The following is a 25,591-nucleotide window of genomic DNA, read 5'->3' as shown; positions in this document are numbered from 1 at the left end:
AGTAAAAATAGACTAGTAATTAACATAACTATGATTTGATCAACTAACAATTAACTTGTTAATTGTTAACTTAATTGTCCTAAGCAGCCTGTAATACCACTTTCAAAGTGTTGGAAGTAAATCTCGTATTGTAGTTGACATATTTTCAATTATATAAGAGCTTGTGCATACTAGGGGATAGGAATGGCTTATTAGCCATTTAGGGCACTGAGTTTAAATATGTAGCTGTAATAAACTAATAGTATGTATATAATATATGTGACATTATACATAATATAGTTATATTATATATAATATATATAATATATTGTATGTTTGATGTAATTATATGATATCACATGTAATATAATATATATGATATAGTATGATATGATATGATGCCAATACTATTGAAGAGAAGGAAGCATTTATGGACTAAATATGGGTGATAGAAAAAATGTAAAAATTCATTTCTAAAAAGTATTTTACCCTCTTTATTGCATTCCTGTAATACAGCAGCATATCATATCACTTTCGTTCTAGAACATTCCTTGGCTAATATTCTGTGAGCGTACAGAATAACTCATTCAATGCTTATAATTCTATGAGAATGGTGTAGGGACTGGGACAGTCAGCACTTTATATCTCAGGAAGTGAGGCACTGAACGTAGATTCACGCTGCTAACCTCTATGTGGCAGATCTAAATCATTGTTGAGTGGTAAAAGATAAACTAGCAGCAAAGCAACTGAGGAATATGAGTCAGATCAATCTTAGGAGATGCAAAGCAAATTGTTTGCAAGCATTTGTGACTTTTATACATTTAGGCCCTAAGGAAAGGCAAACCATATACCAACTTGTGATGCACAAATGAAAACCAGAGCTGCTAACTTTGGGCTCCAATATGTTCACACATCAACGTAGGGTTTTTTGGGTTTGTCCTGTTTTGTTTTGTTTGCTTTGCTTTTCTGTTGTCTGACATTGTTTTGTTTGAGTTGGATTTGGTCATGTGTTTGTAAATTTTCTAAGACAAGGAATAAGAGGTAATATCACATTCTCTGTTTCTTTGGGAAATAAGCCCCGACAGGAGACATTATGAAGAATTTTGTTAGGAGAAAAATCTTGGCTTCATATTTCTGTATAGATACTGAGGCAGCCAGGCCAGCCCATAATGCCCTACCAAGGTAGGGCTGCCGTCCAGCTGCCCTTGTGGTGCTTCTCATGCTGTTTGCATGAAAGACAAGCTTGAAATAAAATTTACTCTTTGCTCTCAGCAAGAACTAATACTTATCAAATGCCCTGGTCAAACACAATAAAATCATACTGTGTAAGGAAATTGCCTTTGTAATTGATTTACGAGTTTTCATAGAGGAAAAAGCATTACAGTAGCATTTTCATTAAATTACTTGTCTACAACGACCAAAAAATATCTAGTTTTCAGGTTTTAAAGACCCAACATCTCTGTTCTTTAGGTTGGTTTTTTTAAGTAAATAGTAAATAAAAGATCTATATGTGTGCTTTTTTTTATACAGAAGCCGAGGGTCTCCGATTATTTATAGGGATGACAGTGCTTTTGTGTTTATTATAGAGTTGGGAAACAGAAAGAAGGAAAGAAAGAAAGAAAGAAAGAAAGAAAGAAAGAAAGAAAGAAGAGTGAGAGAGGAATAATACTGCTTTGTTTATATTGGGTGAGGGAGAGAGGGCACTTGCCTTCCCCTTCTGCTTAGAGGGGGAGCATCAAAGCTGTGTCCAACAAGCACAAACAGAACCAGCTGCCCAGGCTCCTCTGGCCAGTGACTACTCTGTTGTTCCAGGCCACTTGGGAAGCCCATAACTGCCTATGGAAAGATTTTACCTCTTAAAATGGTCCCTTGTCTGGCCTCAGTGGAAGAGGACGCACTTAGTCCTGATGCTACTTGATATGCCTCGTGGGCTGGTACAGGGTGGATGGGATCCCCATTTCTGGCAAGAAGAGGAGGGGGAAAGACAGAAGAGGGGGGAGGGGACTGCAACTGGGATGTAAAGGGAATAAATAAATTAATTAATGAGAAAAAGAAAAGGTTCTTGGTTCAAAAATGACCAAAGTAAGGCAGCATCTAACTTTGTTTTCATTAGTTTTAACACAAAAGCCAAACCACCAAATCGTTTGCTCAGTGTTTAGCCATTTCCGCATCGAGCACCACCAAATGCCTCTATGTGTACAACTACAGCCTAGAGCCAAACCCACCACATACAGTGCTTGAATAGGCAAATTGATCTGACTATCTCCCTTTATAAAATGGAAAGTGCCTTTAAATGGGTGTCAAAATAACACCTTTCATTATCTTTTCAAAGTTGTATTTTTAAAAAGGTTTCTACATGCTCCCACTTTTGATCTCTGATTTTGAGAGTACATCAAAGAAAAACAGTCAGCAAGTTGGGGAAATGAACAGTCAACTTAAAGGAATACACAGTAAATGCAATCTCAGTCTGGATCCCGAATGGCAGTCTCTAGTTTGCCTATGTACATCTAAGTTCATACCTACACACTGCTGATTAAACTATGGCCACATTTAATGGGCATTGTCAAATAAAATATTTTCCTTTGAACAATCTAGAGCATTCCAAGAAACTCATTTGACCTGCTGATACAAGTAAAAACATTCATTTATCCTACAAAGATTCCATGAAAGCCACCATTTGCTAAAATGGTGCTTGGCCCTATGCATCCAACAATGAACCTGTGATATACAGCTGAGAACTTTCTTAAGATCACGGGAAATTGAAGACTGCATTTAGGCCCTTGCTCTGTGAGAAGGAAAATATTTGAACATTGACATAGTCTGCAAGCAATTTCAGGGAAGTTGTAGACTGCTAAAGCCAATTCACAAGGTGTGTGTGTGTGTGTTTGTGTATGAGAGAGAGAGAAAGAGAGAAAGAAAGAAAGACAGACAGAGACAGAGAGAAAGACAGAGACAGGGAGAGACAGACTGAGAGACTGAGAGAATTCTATCAATTTCATTGTCCTCTGCCAAAGCCAATTCACAAGGTCGTGTGTGGGGGTGGGGGAGACAGAGACACAGAGAGAGACAGAGACAAACAGACACAGAGACAGAGAGAAACAGAGACAAAGAGAGTCAGACTGAGAGAAAGACCAAGAGAATTCTATTTCATTGTCCTCTGCCAAAGCCAATTCACAAGGTGTGTGTGTGTGTGTGTGTGTGTGTGTGTGTGTGTGTGTGTGTGTGTAAAACAATTCTACCAATTTCATTGCCCTCTGCCCAAACATTGAGCTAACAAACTGCTGCATTTCATTTCTTCCTATTTCAATTAAATTCAGGTAACTGTCTAGATGGACTCTGGATTTGAACAGGTACAGAAGGAATTTCCCAGAAGCAGAGCAGCAGGTGGTCTCACTCAGCCCCTCCTTGGCTTTACAGAGCTTTCTGAAGAAGCTCACAGAAATCAGCAAATGATGTTAATATGGCTTTTTAGAAAGCTTCCCTAACCAGATTAATCAACTTGTAGCAGTTTATATTTAAAGGGTTTTACTCTCTTAAAATATTTTTCAGTTCAGCCTGTGAATAATGAATAAGAAAGAGAAACTTTAGGAAAAACACAGTTGATGTGTCTAGTCCCACAAAGAAGGGAATGCCAAGATGACAATTAAAATACTTGTTTGTATAATGTATACTTTGTTTTTTAATTCATTATCCTGCTGTTGTTGACTTTATGTATTATAATTTACGGATTACTGAGTTCATAATTGAATAATATGTAGATGTCACCTCAGAGCGCTAAACCAATTCACCTCCTTGGAATTGCCTGTCTAAGTAAGAATGACACTCGCTTCAGCATTTTCTCTCTGATTAGAGACACTATGGATTTGCAGTCACCTCTACGTAACATAAATCAATAAAGAATAATTTTCCAGGCAGTAAATCAATTGTCAGTTCACAGACCCTAATACCCCTGGGCAGGATTTATTGGAAAAAATGAATGGCAGTCTTGTTAGGAGATGTATGCACGCTTTATGGGTACATAATAGTGTAAACCTCAAACTATTACATACACTGCACAAAAGAACTCAACAAAAACAACTCTTTTGTTTCCATGCAACATAAACCCAAATAGATTTTCCAATGAAGAAATGAAAATTTTACAAGATAACAGTAAGATGTGCTGTCTTTGAATAGGGAATTTTGGGAACAACATAGCTAATCCCTTTGCTAGGAGATTTCTCTACCTGAGGTGAGGTGGTTATGACAAGTTAGTGAGATGCCAAATCTTGTCCACCTAACAAGGGCATCTATTGGTACAGGGGACTATTGAATATTTGCACTGAAGTTCATCAGAACTGAGATGTGCCTAAGGACAAAATAGAGACTGATTTCAAAGATTTGGTATATCACCAAATATACAAAGTTACTCATTAAAATTTCACATGTATTAATTTTAGAAATGGAACACTGTAGCTATGTGACTAGATAAAATGCAGGTTAAATTAATTACAAGAACCAGTGAGGCAGCTGAGCAGTTACAAGCATTTGCCGCCTGGACTGATAATCTAAGCTTAGGCCCTGGGACCCACGTGGTGAAGGGGAGAGACTGATTATCACAAGCTCTACTCTGACCTCCATGAGCACATGGTGGCATGTGTAATCCTCACAGAGGCCCTCCTCTCTTCCTCCCTCTCTTCCTTCCTTCCTCCCTCTCTTCCTTCCTCCCGCCCTCCCTCCCTCCTTCTCTTCCCCCTCTCTCACATACACAAATAAATGAATTAATTAATATTAATTTCAACTGTTGTTTCTATCTTTATCCTGCGCTATATCAGAAAACTGGGAATAGGGCTTCCTCAAGACCCAGATATTCCACTCCTTGGAATATACCCAGAAGATGCTCCAGCACACAACAAGAACATTTGCTCAACCATGTTCATAGCAGTCTTATTCATAATAGCCAGAACATGGAAACAGCCTAAGTGTCCCACAGTAGATGAATGGATAAAGAAACTGTGGTACATTTACACTATGGAATACTACTCAGCTATTAAAAACAACGAATTCCCAAAATTTGCGGACAATGGATTGAACTAGAAATGATCATAATGAGTGAGTTAACCCAGAAGCAGAAAGAGACAAATGGTATATACTCACTTATATCTGGACACTAACCCAAGGGATATGTCCCATGAAAGTCTTCACTTACCAGGAAAGTGGGACAGAGGGGAAGATATTCTATTGGGACTCTAGGTGAGAGAAGCATGGGAGAATGGGGAAATAGAAGGATCCAGAGGGTCCTAGAAACCTACAAGAAGAACATTATAATGGGCAGATCTGGGCCCAAGGGTCCTGCTCAAACTATGGTACCAGCCAAGGACAATACGTGCAGTAAACTTTGGACCCCTACCCAGATCTACCCAATGGACAGGACATTTTCCACAATTGAGTGGAGAGTGGGGTCTGACTTTCACATGAACTCTGGTGGCCCATATTTGACCATGTCCCCTGGATGGGGAGACCTGGTGGCACTCAGAGGAAGGATAGCAGGCTACCAAGAAGAGATTTGATACCCTATGAGCATATACAGGGGGAGGAGGTCCACCTCAGTCACAGTAATAGGGGAGGAGTAAGGGGAAAATGGGAGGGAGGGAGGAATGGGAGGATACAAGGGATGGGATAACAATTGATATGTAATATAAATAAATTAATAAAATATAGGTTTTTTTAAAGAAGGAAAAGGAAAGTAAGAAAGTTAGCATCTGAACCTTGAATTCTGAATAGAAATGCAAGACTTGTAAATTAATTAGAAAGTTACACTAGTCTATATTATAAATTATATGGAAGAAATTGACAAACAGGATAGTACTTCAGTCTAATAGATTAACAGCAAGAAGATGATGGCATATAAACTTCATCAAATTGTAAGCAGTAAATTCTGCCCACAAATGGCATGCAATGGGTGGCATGTACTGGGTAAAACCATAGACCTTACAACAACCTACATACGATACCCAGAAGGGCTTCCTGCAGCAAAGGTTATTTGTGGCAAAGGTGAAAAGGTTAAGAAACACTAATCTAAGCTGAGTGTGGTGGTCCATGTCCTTAATCCCAGCACTCAGGGAGGCGGAGGTGGGTGGATCTCTGTGAGTTTGAGGCCAGACTCATCTACAGAGTGAGTCCAGGACAGGCAAAGCCACACAGAAAAACCTTGTCTCAAAAAAAAAAAAAAAGGAGGAGGAGGAGGAGGAGAGGAAGAGGAAGAAGAAGAAGAAGAAGAAGAAGAAGAAGAAGAAGAAGAAGAACAACAACAACAACAACAACAACAACAACAACAACAACAACAACAAAAACAAGAAACACTAATTTAGAATGATACATAAAGTTTTTATAGAAACCACTGGAGTGGGGGAAGAATACTACAAAAATTTCAGAGCATTTCACCAGTAGGAAAAATGTATATAGTTTGTGCAAAGCTTAAGCTTCAAAGAATGAAATAATATCTAAACTCATTATTTGCCTCTGGTTTTCCTCCCTCAACATCCTTCCAGAAACATTGCTAGAATTCTTAAGAAATCATCGTGTCTGAGAAAATGAGAAAAATAATTCAAATTCATATGGGAGGTATATGTGCATTTTATGCAGAGGAAATAAAAATTATGCCTTATTCTATTATGAATAAAAAGACTTGTCATAAATTTAAACTGGGCTCATTTCTTTATGCTTAATAAAGCTTTCACACAAGCACCTGAAAAGAAACCAGAAAGAAAATGTACCCATTAAAGTATTTACCCTTCAAGTAACCTAAAATAGTAAGAAATATAGGCTTAATTATCTATTGCGAGCTTGGCCACTACTTGAAATTTCAGTACTACTACAGTTGGAAAACGTAGAATGCATTCGACAGCAAATTTAAATGTACTGACTTAAAAATACCTTCCTTTGGGCTGCAAGCCATAATCAAGTACTCTATATCACCCTGAGCTTTAGTACATTAGCATGATATAAAATATATTTTAAAGGTATATTCCTGATTTATAATAATTACAACTCTCAGAAACTAATAGCTCGAAGCATTTGACTTTTCTCTCCTGATACTCTTACTCAAATCCAGATAAAATCCCATTCTAATCAGCAGAAGAGCATTTATAGTAGAGATATTAGCAACAATCATCACTTTTTAAAGACCTTTGAAATTATGGTTAAAAATTAATAGCTTAGTGTGTTATCTTCTTCAGTAACATATTTTCATTTTGATAGCAATCTATTAAAAGATGCTTTAATAGAATTCTCATGATGACATTTCCAAAGACCCAAAGTTGAAAGCATTGTATGTATAGAAATGACAAGGAGAAAGGTGAAGGGCGAACAACTTTATAATTCCTCAGTAGATTAGCTCCTGAGGCAACTATGAAAAAAAAAAGTTTACACAGGGTTCATTTGAAATAATAGAATTTTCCTCTGGAACAACAATTGGAACCAAAGGTTTGAAGTCAGCATGCCAATTAAAGTCCTTCCTTCTAAGCACCCCTAGGATAAAACCTGCCCCACACTTCTGTCATGGCTTCTGATGGTGGCCAGTGAACTTTCCCAGTGTTTGGCCTCTGCCTGTCTTCATATGGCCCTCTCTATAACACTGTCTTTGTATTGATTGTCTTCTCTTTGAACAGTACTGGAGATCAGGTTTAGAACACACACACACAATAGCCAAGATGGTTTCATTTCTAGATCTATAATAACTTAACAGCTAAAGTGAGCGCACTTGCGTATAGAATCACATCTCAAAGTCCTAAACTGATATGTATTCCTGGGAAGACCATTACCTCAGCACACTGTACTAATCATACCTGTGGTCAAATATGAATTCTGTTTAACTAAGTCTCCTGCATACTCTTCCTCCCATTCCCATTTTGCTCATGACTCTAAGACTGGAGATAACATCGGAAGATGTTAACATGAACATGTCGGTGAAAGAGCTCAAGCCGGGGTGGGATAAAGTAGGCAACACCACTTTGGATAGTTTTCAAAACCTGGTTGAGGGCAATGTAGTAAATGAATGAATTCCCTTCTCAATGTTTGCATTAACTGAAAGGTGAGATGAACTACCCAAAATATAGGCACTTGGATTTGAATATGATCTCATCTCTTGAATAATAACTCATCTGTCAATGGAAGGTCTAGACTTTTTTGGATCGTGTTTCTTAAGTGTAAAGCCAGAATAAAGTAGATCTTTTAAAAAAAATAATAAAAACATTCTAATTATGAATATACATACCACTTTAAATCCATGAATAAAGAACTGACCCATTTTGCTTGGCCAGCAGGATAGAAGTTAGTTTTCATTTTACCTTAAATACTGTAGACAGGACAAGCACTCTTCAATTTGCCATAGGCACAGCTCTAATTGTCTTGAACTGAGTTTATCTCTCCTGAGATTTATGTTTGTGACTATAATCTGAATTCACAAGAAATGTTCGATAAATGAGAATGATATCAGAAACCTCATACCCTAATACTGATAATCCACATAGGAATATGGAATTTGCCATGTAAAAGGGAAAGCTTATACCATTAAATGTTTTTTCCTAATTTCATGTTTTGTTGAATCCTTCATTCTGTTGCCCAAATGGTATTCACTGGCCTTATCTTTTAGCGCTAAGACAACAGTAAATAAATCTCACTTTGCATCTAGTCAACTGTGTTTCACATACATATCTTGTGACTCCCAAAGCATGAAGTCACTCCAATGATATCAAAGTCAAAGCTGTGGTGACTTTATAGCATTGAACCATTCAGCTCACTGCTGTCAAATACTGCCCTAGGAAATTCTCATTTCATGAAATAATTATATTGCAAGCTAATAAGCAATCAGCCCTCTTACTTTTTTGATTTTGTAAGGGATGATAGAAAAACCCTAATTAGTCGTCCCAATGTTTATAGAAATAGGGACAGAAATATAGCCTTGTAAAAATTTTACAAGGGCTTTTCTTATCTACTTTCCTTGAGAACTGTATCAAAAAATCAGATTAAGTGGCAATTTTCTTTCATATAAAAAAACAAGTTTTAAACCAATTTTAACATTTAGATTTTATATTCGGAGATTAAAACATTCTCTATAGCATCAAGACCATATTTCTGGTTCTTGGGACCCTATGGAAATGATTGAAACTTGGCCACATTGAAAATGGTAACAAGGAAATATTGACGAATGGTTAAATGTCAAGAGTCAGGGAAGTGGACAGAGGCTCTGGACCAGGCCCAGGTACTACTGGTATTTAGAACACAAGAGAGAGAGAGAGAGAGAGATACCAATCACCTTGGACAGTGACTTCATGTGCTAGGCTATAATTGCCAAGTGACCAGATGTCAATATAGTCAGCTCTCTGAAATGACTATAGGAATTCCATGGGGTCTGGAATGCTGAGATACTTGCTTATCTTGCTGAGGGCAAAATAAACTACCTTGGTAATGAGGCTCTGTAGAAGCTAATTCTCTTTAAAGAGATAGTGATCCACAGCTCTGTGTGAAATAACTAGAGCTAAAAGAAAAGAGAAGAATGCCATCACAGCAATCCACAAGCATGCAAGTTTCTCTCCTTTTATGCAGATTTACCATAGTAACATTATTCAAATAACCCTTTGATAAATTAAGTCGCTACATTTATAATTTTCTAAAGCAAAAAAAAAATCTTTGAAATGAGCTGAATTCCTCTAATGCAGGTCATTAGGATGTAGAAGAGATTCTGATATAGCAAAGGGCACGCCTAACTTATAAATTAATTGTTTTCAGAACCCACTACTGTGCATTGTAACAAGCTGCTGCCTGATGCTCTGGCTTTTGCTCTGGAGACCATATATTAACTCATGTAAAAATCCTAGTAATAATAACTTTCCCCTTTCTTTGAGATGATATTAAAAGTGGGTGCGGAAATGCACCTTTTTATGTTTATTTGACAGATAATCTTCTTGTGGAATTATACAAACATTTCAAGTTGAATTTGCATTACTAAAAGCTCAGACACTTTCTCATCAGCCAAGCTAAATATTTGCTGTAGATATTTTTCCTCCTGTAGATATTTTTTTCTTCCTGAGGAGAGCTAACCTTCCTATTAGCTGCTCAGCATACTGCTCCTCCAACTCGTAAGTGTAAATTTGGAGGAAATTTGAGAAAATATTCACTATCACTAGGCAGCACAATTGCTTCATGCAGTATGTGTGCCCTCAGAGAAATCAGGTGCCCCATGCACTGCTGAAATTTATGTTAAAGAACACCAGCTTATGAGAGGCAAACATGTAACCGAAATTTATCTCCCAGTGACAAGTTCAGAATCTGAAAGTTTCCAAGTTCTTCCCTGGCGAATTACTCAAAACTGCTGTTTTTCAAGTCAAGAACACCTGTTTAGTGTTTTCCTCCTCGCCCTCCTGGTAAAATGGAGCCACTAGGAACACAGGAGCTAAAGGTTTTTAATGAATGAAAGGCACAAAGTATTGACAGATTTCAACATATTATGCCACCCTTACCCTTTCCCCCTAATGAGGTAAGATGAAAAAGAAAGGAAACAGTTGTGATATTGGGCTCTGGAGTTTGTTTTCAAAGCGCTGCAAATGAGCTCGGATCGAGGATCACTCTTCTCAGTACAGTCATAAGCAATTTTCACATTGCTATGAGATGCCACATACAGACAACAGCTTTGGTAAGTGAACAACTAAAGGCTTCATGTTCAGCATCAGGCACCCTGCCAAATAACTTTCCATCTCCATACACCACTCAAAGAATCAAAACTCTACTTGTGCCATTTCTGCTGGGTCAGATGTAAACTACAAAATAAAAACTGAACTAAAACTAAAATAGCAACAAAGCCTAAGCCAGTGTTGAAACTTATTTGAACTCAGTACGTAGTATTAAGCCTGGAGTCTGTACAGTATCTAGGCTGCAAAGAACTGAAACGTTTGTTATGACCACGTGAAAATGGAGGCTTGGGGATGGTTTCGGAGTAAGACAGCCGTCATTCACTAATAAGGACTTACGCAGCAGCCACTTTGTGCTACTCACAGACCCAGGTGCCAAGAGGCAATATTTACTTGACAATAAGTAAAGCTATGACAGTCCCTGTGTGTCTTTAAGGATCACAGTGTCATCAAGGAGACAAACGAGAAGATCAACAAATATCGTGATACGTAATGCAGGTTAAGAAAAGAACAACAAAGGAAGTGAGCAGAAGGTTTTTCATTCAACCAGTGCTTGCGGTGCACACGCACTCATAGATGTCCTGGCTGTTGAAGGTTTGGTTGGAACCAGATAAGGTGAAGTGGTGAAAGAGGGGATAGCGAGCATGAGGAAGAAAAATGCAAGATAGAAACTTGTCATCAAACACAAGCCAGAGATCTTAGGAGTCTTTTCCCTCTACACAAAATACACAATTACTCTCTAATATAGAGTTCGAAAAATTAAACACATAATAAGGGACCCACTGAAGGTAAGAAAAATATAGTCTCTTGGGATTTTGCATCTTTCACGCTTGCTTATCTTTCCAACAGGAGGGTTGGGGAGTGTATTGTTGAACCTATGGATTTTAGGATCAGTCATAGGTTAGTCACAGTAGCCTAGATAACTTACCAGTGGCTACTGAAGAAAATTTCTGTCCTCCTTCCCCTCGCCAAAAAAAAAAAAAAAATTAACTGCTTAAAGATCCTTAGAGGAAGGGCACCTCCTCCATGAAGGAATGTTGACAGGGCCAAATTTGTGCAGTTCTTATTCGGTTAATCACAGCTGTTCAGAAGCTCAGTGTTACGCCCAGAAGACACGGTTGTACCACACTAAACCATACTCAAATTCTCACATTCTTTCAGCATGTTCTTCAACCATGATCCCGTGAAGGGACAGAGAGCCATTAGCATTCAATGGTCATTTATTCTGAGCACTTTGACCAACTGTTAGTCAGGAAGAGTATTTTAAAACATCCATTTACTTTTTAATTTATTTTTGTTTATTCTTCTCTCATATATATATAAAACCATATATTATATAATTATATATATATAATTCCCCTCCCACCCCTCTTCTCAGTCCTCCCACTTCCTTTCTTCCCCAGGTCTATTCCTCCTCTGATTCCCTTCGGAAACAAGCAGGCCTCCTAGGGATATCAATCAAACATGGCATAACAAGTTACAATGAGACTAGTCACCTTCCCTCATATTAAATCTGGACAAGGAAAACCAGTAGGAGAAAAGGGGGTCCCAAGAATAGACAAAATAGCTAGAAACACTCCCTCTCTCACTGTTAGGAGTCCCATAAGAACATACTTTGTAAAAAAAAAAAAAAAAAAAAAAAGATTTATAGCTGGGTGTGGTGGAGGACAGCACTCAGGAGGCAGAGGTGGAGGAATCTCTGTGACTTCGAGGTTATCCTGGTCTACAAAGTGAACCCAGAACAGCCAGGGCTACATGAAGAAACCCTGTCTTGAAAAAAAAATAAAAATAAAATAATAAATACATTTTTATTTATTCATTTTTTATTTATTATGGGTACAGCTGCTCTGCCTATATGTACACCTGTAGACCAGAAGAGGGCATTAGGTCACATTATTGATGGTTATGAGCCCCCATGTAGTTACTGGAAATTGAACTCAGGACCTTTGGAAGAACAGTTGGTGCTCTTAACCTCTGAGTCATCTCTACAACCCCAAGAACATATTTTTAAGATTATAAGTTAATTACACATCTTCCTTTCTTTCCTCCTCCCATGCACTCCTCTCCACTCTCCTTCAAATTCAGGTCGCCTTTTTCATTGTTATTGTATGCATATTTGTATTTTATATACATATATTCCTAAATACAAGCTTATGAGTTCATTTATCGTCTGAATGTTTTCAGGGAATGAATGTTTAACACTGGACAACCAATTGGTGTGTTCTTCAGCAGGGATGAATAACTCTCCCTTTTCCAGATTTACTCAGCAGTCTACAGTCCTTTGTGCAGGGTTGAAACCTTGCAGACTTTTCCCCATCCAGTTTGGCATGTTCATTGGTATCTGCTTGTTTGGCTCATATTTGGTTAGCCATGATGGTGAGACTTTACAGGGATGTTTCTGATGTCCCTAGGAGACAATCTCTCAGCCACGTCCCGGATTCTCTGGCTCTTAGGATATTTTCACAGTCATCTCTGACTGATGCGAAGAGAAAATTCCGCTTTTTAACTAAGTGTTTTAATACAAAAATTAGCATGCCTTCTTAATTCAATCTGAATGTTACATGGACCTGAATCACCAGAGATAAAACACAAAACCTTTTGAATGAAAGTGTTTGGCTTCATTTCCAGGGCTTTTCTAGCTGCCCTGAGGTATGGCGCTGTTTGTTCTGAATAAAGTCTACAGGTAGAATTCTTAAAATACATTGCATCGTACTGCATCATCAAAAATGTTTATAAATTATTTCAAGAGAGAATGTCTAGAATAGTTGTTGAATTACTTAACTACAAATGAGTTATGAACATAGGTGTTATAGGGAAAATGTCAAAATTATAGGTCTCTTCTATAATATTAAAAATATTACAAATGCCTTATTTATCCCTTTGGGTGAGTAAAAATTTTAGTAACTTAGAAAGGAATAACTTCCAGAAGATGTAAACACCTATTGGCAAACCATATACAATATGATTCAAGAAATCTTCACATTGAAATAGTTCTATTTTTTTAAAATGATGAAATTATTGTAATGGTTTGAATAAGAGATGGTCCTTGCTGGATCATGTGTCAGTACACTTGGTCCCTAGATGGTGGCTTTTTTTGAAGCCTATGGAAGCTTTAGGTGGTGGTGCCTGGATGGCATAAGTGAGTTACCATGGGTTTTGAGGCTTACCCCTTCCCATCCGTTCTCTGCCACTTCACTGCAGACACAATGTCACCAGCTAGTTCAGTATTCTACCACTGTGCGCCCCACCCTCATGAACGGTATCTCTTATCAAACACTAAGCAAAATGAAAACCTTTCCCACGTTAATTGTTTCTTGTTATGTATTTGGGTATAGCTATGTCAAAGTAACTAAAATGCTTATTATATAACGCATATATGTATATATTCAACACATTTTCATATGAAAATAGAATTTTCTATTACCTATAGAAATATAAAGAATTACAGACAGCTATGACTCCCAACAATATGAAAATTATTAATTTTAAGATAAATTATATATGTGTATATATACATGTTTATATATGTTTATATTTATGTGTACATAATGTATATATATTTATATGAGAGAGAGAGAAAAAGGTAAGAACAATCAAACCCTTACCAGAAACTTTACAATCTTGTGGACAAATGCAACTTCATCTTCAGTCCAAAAAATATACACATTCATGCTACCAGTGAGAAGGCTCAGAAGGTAAAGGAAATTTGCCATCCAGTCTGGTGAACTCCGTTTGACCTCCAGGGCTCATAAAGTAGAATGTGAAAACCAATTTCAGCAAGCTGTCCTCTGACTTTCACATGTCCCCCCCTGCAACAAACACACACTAAATCAAATTAAATGTAATAATTATTCCTAAATCTATAAAGCTATAATTGTCCCCTAAATAATGGATCAGTCCTACTGAGAGCAAAGCAGCACATTATTTGTCTCCTAATGACAATACACACAAATGTCCTGGGCAGGTGTGCCCATGTCAATTCCTTTACTGTGGTACCCAAGTCATCTGGTACGTATCCCTTTCTTCACCCCATGCCATCTGCTCACCATTTTGGGAAGAACAGAGAAAATTAGGAGGAGGGGTGGAGACAGAACTGTAAAGATGACCATACAAACTTGCTCATACTCCTGTATCACCATAGCAACAGATATAAGTCCTCATGTTTAAAGTAGTTGGGACTCCACCTGCTAAACCTTTCCACCATCTTATCCTACCCACTCGCCCATTAATAGAGTTGTTTCTGTCTAAAGCCATACCATCCTGAATGTACCCGCTCTCATCTGATCTCGGAAGCTAAGCAGGGCCGGGCCTGGTTAGTACTTGGATGGGAGACCAGAGTTGTCTCCTTGGTCGCCACCAAATTCTGGTTGACTTTTAGCAGACCTATTAGAACTGATCACTGGTTATACATTCATTGCTGTCTTCAAATGGGAATGGTATCCTTGTTTAGAATCTAGCTGTGGGTGCTGAAAAGACGTTCAGTTTCCTCTTATTTATGAAAATGGGGGCGGGGAGGTGGAAGGTTGGGAAGGCAAATAAAGTGGGTGTTGGTGAGCATCCCACCACAATTAGGGAAGCTTCTTTCAGAATTCCCACCTGAAACAAATGTCAACAGGCACCTGCAGTTTTCTCCCACTGAGCTTGTCTTGGTAGGCCAGCGTTCTAACAGCACTTTGGCTTTCCCCCCTTTCACAGTGAAAGCCAGCATGTTTGCCTCACTTCCTCCAAACCATTTAAATTCCCACCAGTGTGTCCTTTTTCTTTGCCACACTTGGATACTCCAAAGAGGAAGGAGAATCTGAGAGGAGAATCAGAATTTTCAGAAAGCTACGCACCGGGCTGCCAATCATTTTGACTCCTTTGTACTCCGAGCACTAAGGAAACGCCCCCGTTACCTCAGAACCCATCAGTACGCTCTGGTTTGATTAAAATCTTTTTCTCTTTCATTAAAATAAAAAGCTTCTGAAAAGCTACAGTTACACATTTTTTGCAACCCACAATTTATGAGTGCAACCTTCAAAAGCTTTTAAAAATAGTATCGGGTCTATTATTCCATATTATGGTAATTGTGGTAAAGATTTAAGAGCCACTTTAAGACTTTTTAGCTCAACAGTATATTACTGTTCCAATTCCTTGCCTGGGCATTTGGGAAAGAAGCCTTATTTAAAAGCTTCGCCCTCTGCCCCCTGATATACGGCTTCCCTCTTAACTACAGTAGCCAGACCTCACCGTACAATTAGGGAAGCAAGGTCTCCAATTAGAGCTCAGAAAAAACAGGGGGCAGAGCACATCTTTCCAGAAGCTCATTCCATTTATACGCACCTGACAATAATCAAAATTTCTCTCATGCGCCAAGTACCTTTGACCCCTTTGTTATGCCTCACACTCCCTTGTTAACTCCCCACCCCTCCGCCTCTCCCATAGGAAATCAGCGCACATAATCACAAGATTAAATAACTCCAATGCCACAGCATAAACGTTCAAGGCCATTAATATAACAAACGCCCAAAGGGCCACAGGGATTTATGTAGTATTGAAATTAAACTGACCTCACCCTATCTTCGACATAGATCTGTTCTCTCTAGTTAACCTGTGTTTTTCTCATGTTGCCCAGTCTAGGCAATTCAAACACACACACACACACACACACACACACACACACACACACACACAAACAAACAAGCAGCAGCTAATAGAATTTCCACTACTGTGAGCATGCACAAACCCCCAATCTAATAGTTGACCTGGTGTTGTCCTTTGTATTCAATGCAACAATTGAGATGAGCATTGTAGCCCCCACCTGACACACACACACACGCGCACACACACACGCACACGCACACACACCATATTGCTAAAGCATTTTTCTTGGGCACACACCATATGGAAAAAATCCCCCATTCACTGCTCCTTTGCTTTCTCCCTCTAGGAGTTCAGTAGCATCTGGATGTCCCTAACAGTCCAGACTCTGCAAAAAGGACAAGAGCTTCCTGGCTTCCCTTCCTGACTAGAGCTTGCCTGCCGCAGAACCATGATCTTTTATTGTCAACACACATCAGCTGGGGAGCTTTCGCAGGCCCTCCCTCACTGTGCACATTTTCCTCTACTCTTAGATTTCTTCCGAAGCAAAGGATTGCTCTGTTCCTTCCACGCCCGCGGTAAATAATCTGAAGTGTTTCTGCTTTGTTTTGCTTTGTTCTGAATTTCTACATGCATTTTAGAATAGTAAACACACAGAGATTCCTGCCCACTGGTATTTTATGATTTTAATTTGCTCAAAAGCTCCGAATTTCATTATATTTTCCCATTTGGTGCATGGGATTTTTACAGTTAACAGATGTTCACTTAATAGAGCCTCCTAGTGAGCAAATCAGATTTTTTCCCTCTGGTATTCCTGTAACTTTCAGTCCTGCAGTAGCTGTTGTTGGTGCCTGCCAAGATAGCTGGCAGCCAAGCTCAAATCGAAAAGCACAGCCTCACTTTGCAAATGTACATTCGCCTTCCTTCAGACCCACTCCTTCCCACTTAACTCCTCCCTCATTAACGCCATGTGGGAATGCCCGCAGGTGGAAGAAACACCAACTTCAGAAGCCAGGAGGGTTTCACTCGCGGATGAGAAGACATCCTGCACCCCATAAATACATTCTTAGCCTCCGGCCACAGCAAATGCCAAAATTTTTAATGCATCCAGAAAAAAAAAAAAAAAACACTAAACTAAAAGAAGACTTTCCCAAACAACTGTGCCAAGCCAACTTGCAAGTAATGAGTCTTTTGGAGTGTTGTGCTCGAATACATCTCAGGACATTAAACCAACTCCTAACTGGTCGGGGGTTCCTGTCCCAACAATCATAACTTCTTACAGGGGTCTCTGTTGCTGTCCTTGAAGTTATTTTGTTTTAGGGGACTTGTTTTTTCCTTTGAGACAGGGTGTTGGGGTCTCAGTAGACAGCCCAAACTGGTTCTGAACTCATAATCTAAAACTGGGATTACTGGATTACAGACACGTGTCACCATACCCAGGTTCCTTACCTAAATAGGGAAGGGTCTGTGGGAATCTGTGGGGGCCAGGTGGCATCTTCTGTGGCTTACAAACTCCACTTAAATGTTTTAATAGCCAGCAATCCCCAATACTCATGGTCATGCAGAACACAAAACAACGTGTCTCTTGAGAGGCCATTGGACCCAAGTTATAGGAAAGGAAAGGAGGCTCAAGGAGATGTGTTTAAGAAAAAATGGGAGATCCCAGCCTGCTGCAAGTCCAGGAATCTTCCACCCTCGCCCCCTCCCCTCCTTCCGTGTGTGTGTGTGTGTGTGTGTGTGTGTGTGTGTGTGTGTGTGTGAGAGAGAGAGAGAGAGAGAGAGAGAGAGAGAGAGAGAGAGAGAGAGAGAGAGAGAGAGAGAAGGAGACAGAGACAGAGACAGAGACAGAGACAGACAGAGAGAGGATTACATGCATTCCAAGGAATGGAAACTGAGGTGTTGAACTTTCCAGGAATAATGCAACCACTGAACTCCACCTCTCAGATTTTTTTTTCTTTCAGTCAACAGACAAAGCAATAGGTTTCTTCATGGCACCGACAAGCTATTGATGGCATTTCTAAAAACAGTTTGTGGCAGTTAAAAATTTTTTTAAAAATAAAAAATGAAAAAGCCTAGGAAGAACCTCCCATCCTAGTGTCATCGAATCAATTTCTCTACTCATTAGAGACTACTACACAAACACATGGAGGAGATTTGGCCCTGTTTGCTTCCTAGAAGAAGTTCTTTGCCTTTCCAATGTCTAATTAATAAATTAATTTAGAACCATTGTACCCTGACCTAAGCTGACAGGTACCCACGGCCTCAAGTTATTATTCCTCAGAAATCAGATGAATGCCTGTCCCCTCCCCCAACCCCCTGCCTCTCCATGCACCCGCTATGGACCTGTCCCTCAGTGACTCACCTAATTCCCGTGCATCTTATTAGACCTGAGAAATACTTTCCAAATGTTTTTATTTAATCATTAGAAAAGCTGCAGCTAGTAGCACTAGAGATGTCACCTGATATCTGGTAGGCCAAACAAAACAGGTCATCTGAAAAGGGAGCCTGTGTGTGCTATCCCTGTGTGGTCCAGGGCTGCGAAACAGCATTGAAACGTATACCACGGAGTAAGAGCAGTCAGGCCACATTTAGCAGTTTAAGAAAGTTGGGATGCGAGTTGAGACATTAATACATTCCAACCCCAGCACTGTGTAGTAGGTCCAGCTTCCCATGACCTCCGGCCATCCTATCTTCAGTTCCACGCAAGAGTTTTCTTAGAGTGTGAGCACTGAACCGGAAGTGATACTGAATGAACAGTCTCACTCTGTCCACATGGGAAGACTCCCCCTGCGTGAGTTTCCAGACCCTTCGGATTTGAAGTTCATAAAAGTCTCTTTTATCCCGCATGGGCTAGAAAGGGAGACCCATCATGGAGTCCCCCATCGTGACCCTCCGTGGAGTCAATAGCCGTAAAGGGTCTCATCTTAAATAACATGAGATACTGAGCCACAGCCACGGAATTCGACTCAGCTGAACCCAAACCATTGCTTTATCATTCACACACTGTGCCACCCCATGGGAAGTAAATGTACATCGCAGAAATAGCTTTTCCCGTGGATAAAATGGAAAGAAAAACAGAATCCGTCATACAGGCTTGTTAGTGAGACTAAATTAGATCGGTTATATAAGAAATGGTACATTACCCAGCACAGTTCAAATATTTAATAAATATTAGAAAAGATAACGCTGAGAGATGTTCACAAAAGCTTCCCAGTGTCCTGCCGTAACTTTCGGGAGCTTTGTGGTGACGAAGTGTTAAAAGTTGGCAATCACGAGCCAGCAACTCGGCAACAGACCTTCCGTACTTACTAATACTGTGGGACCATTTAGATGCCTTAGCTCTTAATTGGCAACAAGTTAGGAATCCAAGAATCATAAAGAATTCTATTTAGCTGTCTCCAGCTGATCAATATACACTCAGCATGCTTCGGCTCCTAATGTCTCAGAGGAATAAAATAAATTGTCAGTCAGAGGCACAATTTTGTTGTGATGGTGGTGGCATCTTTTTTTTTTTTTTTGCTAAATTATTCACCTTCTTGAAAAGAAATGTGATAAATGTTTATTTCTTCATAATGCATTCCAACAATCACTGATTTGTGACCCTTGCCGTGAAGTGAATTTAAACTGAGGGGAGGTGGAGGCATCAGGACAACATTGAGACAGGACCACAGAGGAGCTGTGGGCTGGTGGTGTCTTTCTTGCTTTCTGAGAGGGAGCTAGTCTCCCCACAGCACAAGAGCACTAATTGAATTTAAGAGACATAATGAATGAGAAGCACACACAAGCACGACCTGCCCTGTGAGTGATGATGCCTTAGGCCCAGCGGGGGGGGGGGGGGGGGGGGGGGGAAGGGGGGCAGGTGCTAGGTGGAAGCTGCTTATCCCTGGCAGAAAGACCAAGACATGTGTTGTGCTGCTCAGTGATATCTGTGCAGGGAGACAGGTGAAGCTGGAAGAAGGTAAAAAGAAAAATCGCAGTATGTTCCGGCTTCGCAAGGCTTTTGTGACCAGAATATCCTCATAAGAGGGGATGCGGAGGTGGCACAGGGAGTGAGGCATTTGTCATGCAAGGACAGATTCACATAAATGCTGAGCAGGGATGTCGGACCACGTGTAATCCCCAGGGGCTCAGAAGACTGAGACACAGCATTCACAGACTAAGATGAGCCTTGGGTTCAACTCAGGGACTGTGTGCCCCCTAAATAAAATGGGGGAGATACTCATGAAGACATCCAACAACAACCTCTAGCCTCCACACAGACACACCTACGCACCTGACACACTTGCGAACACAAATGCACACGTGCACACGAGGCTCACAAATTCTTGTGTTTAAAGGCACAATATCACACACACACACACACACACACACACACACACACACACACACACAGTGTTATCTTCTTGCTGATTCTACTGAACAGCAGCCTCACCACGGAGGGGACCCTGCAAGTACCCAGGCAGGAAAGTGTACCTGCTTGAACATGACTGTCTGTGTGGCAATCAGGGTGGGCAGAGGCCAGGCAACTAGAAAAAGGCCCAGAAATGGCAAGAAGGGATGTTTTATGAGAGGGATGAAGGAGGTACTAGAATACATGTGGTAAGAAAGTTTAATGGAGAAGAATAGCACAGTGAGTGGGGGGATGGGGAGGGCAGAAATATAGGGAAGATGAACAGGAATTAGGTGGAGAAGTAAGCAAAACTAGGTACATATAAAAGTACCATACCATAAAAAAAAAAAAAAAAAAAAAAAAAAAACCTATTTTGTGTGCTGGAGAGATGGCTGAAGAGTTAGTAAATGGATACTGCACTACCAGAGGGCCAGAAGTCAGTTCTGAGCACCCGTATCACACAGTTCACAATTGTCTATAACTCTAGCTCCAAGGAATTTGAAACCTCCTTGGGCACCTGCACTCACATGTATACACACACATACACACACACACACACACACACACACACACACACACACACACACACGATTAAAAATAATAATCTAAAAATATCAATTAATTAATTTAAAATACAACTGAAAAAAAAAAGAAACTAGAAAAACCCCACCTTACTCCTGGCTGTGATCCTCCCTATATCCATGAAAACCCAAGTCCTTAGCTTTAAGTTGATGGTGGAGTTTGAATCAGTGATAAACTATCTCCATTTTCTGATATAGAACATTCCAGAAAAAGACTTAAGCCAAAGTTTTCAATTCTACTGGCTGGCGAGCAGTAAGACTTTGCTTTATACAGCTGGTGTTTTTGCACAACTTTTCAAGTGCTTTGGTTGAATTATCACTGAGGCAAGTCCTAGAGTGACATTCAGTGACAGCTCAGAGCCTCTGGTGGCCCACATGTTAGATGAGAGATGTACTTTGGTTTGTATATTTTGGAGTGTGTTCCCACCACACTTCCCACAAGTGTGTTCCCACTGTGATGTGACCCATCAAAAAGGGCACTCAGCGAAGATGAGCCAATGCCTCCAAGCCATGTTCTAAATGAACATCATCTCATGAAGTTGATCTGCCCTGTATACTTCATTTTAGTAACAGTAAACAGTCTAATGCAGTCTGTAAACTTGTATACCTCCAGAGAGTTAAACAGACCGAAGGATGAATGAAATCAGTTGTATTGAGAACATTGCAGGTGATGGTGAGAACGGTAACAACCTGAGCCTTGTACACAGCAAGCTACACACCTCCAGAAAACAGCCTTCACTGGGAAAGAAGAATCCGCTCTGCAAGTTCTTCCTGATTGCCAGACAATGACAAGGTCTTCTCCTGTCGTTTCTTTTCTTTCTTTCTTTTTTTTTTTTTTAAGACTTACCTTTTAAATTTTATATGGATGGATGGATGAATTTGTGTGCACCAAGTGAATACAGATGCCCAAGGAGGCCAGACAGCATCAGATCCCTTGGAACTGAAATTACCTGATGCAGATGTTAAGACCTGAGCCCAGGTCCTCTGCAAAAGAAGACAAATGGATTTTTGTTTGTTTATTTGGTTGGTTGGTTTTGGTTTTTCAAGCCAGGGTTTTTCTGTGTCACCTTGGCTGTTCTGGAGCAGCTTTGTAGACCAGGCTGGCCTTGAACTTGAATAGAGATACGCCTGCCTCTGCCTCCCAAAGAGCTAGGGTAACAGTCCTATGCCACCACACCCAACTGTAGCAAGTGTTCTTAACTACTGAGCAATCTCAACAGTCTAACTCTTTTCAGTGGTTTTTTAAAGGTAGAAATATAAATTCTTCACAAATAAGTCAATTGGCAATAAGTTGAATAAAGATTGAATAAACACAGTTTTTACCTCAAAAAAATTCATTAAAAAAAAAAACACTTTACCTTGGTCATAGAATGCCACGATAGCCAATCACATTAGGTGAACATGATGCAATTCAACACAGCATCATACTGTTCCTCACTTGTGTGACCGTCGGTGGTGGTTCCATATCAGCAGGGCTGAGTCAGGAGGGAGGGGGCATGGGGAGCAAGGGAGTTCCATCTCTGTAGAGTCATCCAGGGAGCCAGGCCAATGCTAACTTCTTTGGCACCCACGGGACAGTGCAGCACTGCTGCAGAACAGATGACCATGCTTCTGAGAACACTGACTTGGGGAAGTGCACCAGCTTCGCAAAAACCAGACACACAACACCCTGAGCTAAAGCCTGAGTGAGCGGGATGATTGCTTAAGTACAGACTTGACAGCCAGACACATAGCCAATATCTCCAAACACCCGTGACAGAGTCATTGACAGTGCTGTCTCCTTCCGACTCCCTCCCCCTCCCCATTGCCGTACTGCTTATGTACTCTCCACTCTACCAACACGTGCCTAATATTTATACCCCTTGGTGTTTGGTTAATCAGGGTTGTCAACTTGACTAGTTCTAGAATTGGCTAAGGGATTCATCTCTAGGTAGATCCATTAGCACATTTCCAGGAAGATTTAACTTAAAGAAGAATGTCCGTCCTCAGAGTGGGTGGTACCTTCTGGAAGCATCCCAGACATAAATAGGACTTGTTTACCGTTGAGTACATCTATTATGTTGCCATCATAGTCAAACATCAGAAGCCAGCTCTATTGACCTTCCACTATAGAATGAAGTCTCGCTGCTCTCTGGAGAGGCCTTCAGTGCTGGGTTGGGAATGCTTAAGCCTCTTGCCTGGTGGACTGAGCAGCTACTGGGTTTCCAGCCTCTTCAGCATGCAGACACTCATTTTGGACTACTTAACCTGTCTAGTACAAGTCAACCTAATAAACCTCATTCAGTAATATATATTCATCCTATCTATGCTGTTCTTCTAGAAAATTCTAATGCGCCTATCCAACTGCAAAGGAATAAAGACACCAATTAGTGCCAAAGAGTATCTCAGCCTTGTGGTTCCACTTGCATTTCTTTGGCTTTTAACACAGCTTTGAGCATTTTCATTAAATCTCTGAGCATTTCTTTTTCTCATCTGTAATTTGGAACTAAGTATTTGCTCCGCCAGGCTGTTGTCATAGTGACTGGCATATAGAGAGCAAGGACTAAGTGACAGTTCTTTCTTTCCCACCACTGTCCCTATTCCACCTCCTGGTCCAGCGTTGAAGTCTGTCTGAGTCCTCATTGCCACTAATTATCTTTGGTATTCATGGAGCTGGAGCTGAGGGTTTTCATACATCAACACAATCCCTGCCTTTCTTTCTTTATACCTTAGAAGGTCCAAATCAGGACCTTCAAGTCCCATTCCATCCCACAGGAAAGAGTTGACCTAGAACTGTAAAATCAGCTATCGATACGTTTAGCAGGGATGTGACACCATGGTCAGTGAAGAAATGGAAAAAGCGCATGGCTAACATTAGATAATGACTAGAGAGAAGAGGGAATAAGCAACAGTACTTTTTAAACACCCAGATCAAGCAACAAAGAGGTTCAGGAACCGACTGCACTACTGTTTGTTTGTATTTAAATATTACAAACACTACCCCAAAGCTCCTGGTGACTTACGCACTTACTTGCTTTCTCTAATAAAAAATATGAAGGTACACTATAATTAAATTTTGTTCATATCAAAAATGTCTTTATTAGCGGGGCATAGTGGCACACACCTTTAATCCCAGCACTCAGGAAGCAGAGGCAGCCAGATCTCTGTGAGTTCGAGGCCAGCCTGGTCTACAAAGTGAGTCCAGGACAGCTGTGGCTACACAGAGAAACCCTGTCTCAAAAAACTCAAAAAAAATGTCTTTATGACGACAGCTACACAGCTAAGGAGTCTAAAGACTTCCATCAAACCTGTTGACCTGAGTTACATTTCTGTACCCACATGTTGGAGGCAGAGAAAACTCTCACAAGTTGTTCTCTGACTGCACACACACACACACACACACACACACACACACACACACACACACACACACACACTAAATTAATATAATAATTTTTTAAATTTACCTCTCATTGTGTGTCTTCCATTAAGCTTATCTCTGATCCTTCTGAAGCTTATGTTTGGATAGTGATGCACTATAGACCTCATGATAAAAAAATGTTCAAACATAGTAAAGGGTACACACCCTTATTGTTGCACCTACTGCCTTAGTTTTTTCTTTCTACTCATTTAATTGAAGCCCAAACTGATTGCTAAGGTCTTCTGTCATTTTTGCCTTTTGTCACATTCTCTTCTTTTGGCTCAGAATAACCTCAATTTAGTTTTCTTTTATCTATAGTATTCCTGCTAACCCACTTTAATGTATATGTCATTGCCTCCAGGAAGTCCCCTTCAACCTTTCACAAAAGAGGCAGGCACCTAGGAGACAGCACCCCACCCCCCACGCTGGTCATTCTGCCAGACACTCCCTTAGCACCTAGTACTTTAATCAATGTCTCCTGTAGGAGCTTCCATTTGTTTCCCTTGGCTTCTATAGAACTTAGAACTCTTCAAGACTGAAAAATCTCAAGTTGGGATTGTCCTATGCCTAGCAGGCCTTCGAACACACAAGATGTACTCAAACTGTGCATCTCAGAAGGAGGAGGAGCTAAGGATGGTAGCGCAGATTTCAAGGATGTGATGAATTTAAAACTCCAGTCAGGAAAAAAGATAATCTAAACACAAAGTTCATGGATCTATTCCTGTATCCATCTATATATCTTTGTTTCAGTAATAGCAGTGCTACATTGATTGCAATCAAATGTCTGCCTCATAAAAAAAAAAATGCCCAGTGGCTCTTCACCATGCCTGCGTCACAATTCTCTACCTGATTCTTTGCGTTGTTCCAACTTGCCGCCTTTCATGCCTTCCTCTTGCCTCTTCTCTATACCCTTGCAAGACCTTGGGATAAGTAATCCTACCAAATAAGCCTTAGTTTTATTTTTATATCTCTGCCTTTCCTCATCTCTAATTTTTTC

General features: G+C 40.1%; 1 protein-coding gene across 1 annotated transcript in view; it reads right to left on the bottom strand.

Annotated features, from left to right (window-relative positions):
* The window catches only part of LOC311586746 (uncharacterized protein), a 290,778-nt gene extending 276,332 nt beyond the window's left edge, over positions 1 to 14,446 (bottom strand). Inside the window, exon 1 of the mRNA XM_084762879.1 lies at positions 14,249 to 14,446. Coding sequence (XP_084619005.1) covers positions 14,249 to 14,356 — 108 coding nt within the window. The 5' untranslated portion in view covers positions 14,357 to 14,446. The remainder of the gene's footprint in view (positions 1 to 14,248) is intronic.
* Positions 14,447 to 25,591: the final 11,145 nt, after the last annotated feature.

This window comes from Acomys minous (assembly GCF_964271855.1).
Source record: "Acomys minous genome assembly, chromosome: 16".
Taxonomy (NCBI): Eukaryota; Metazoa; Chordata; class Mammalia; order Rodentia; family Muridae; genus Acomys; species Acomys minous.
Note: the sequence above shows the minus strand (reverse complement) of the source record. Positions and strands in the feature narration are given on the sequence as shown.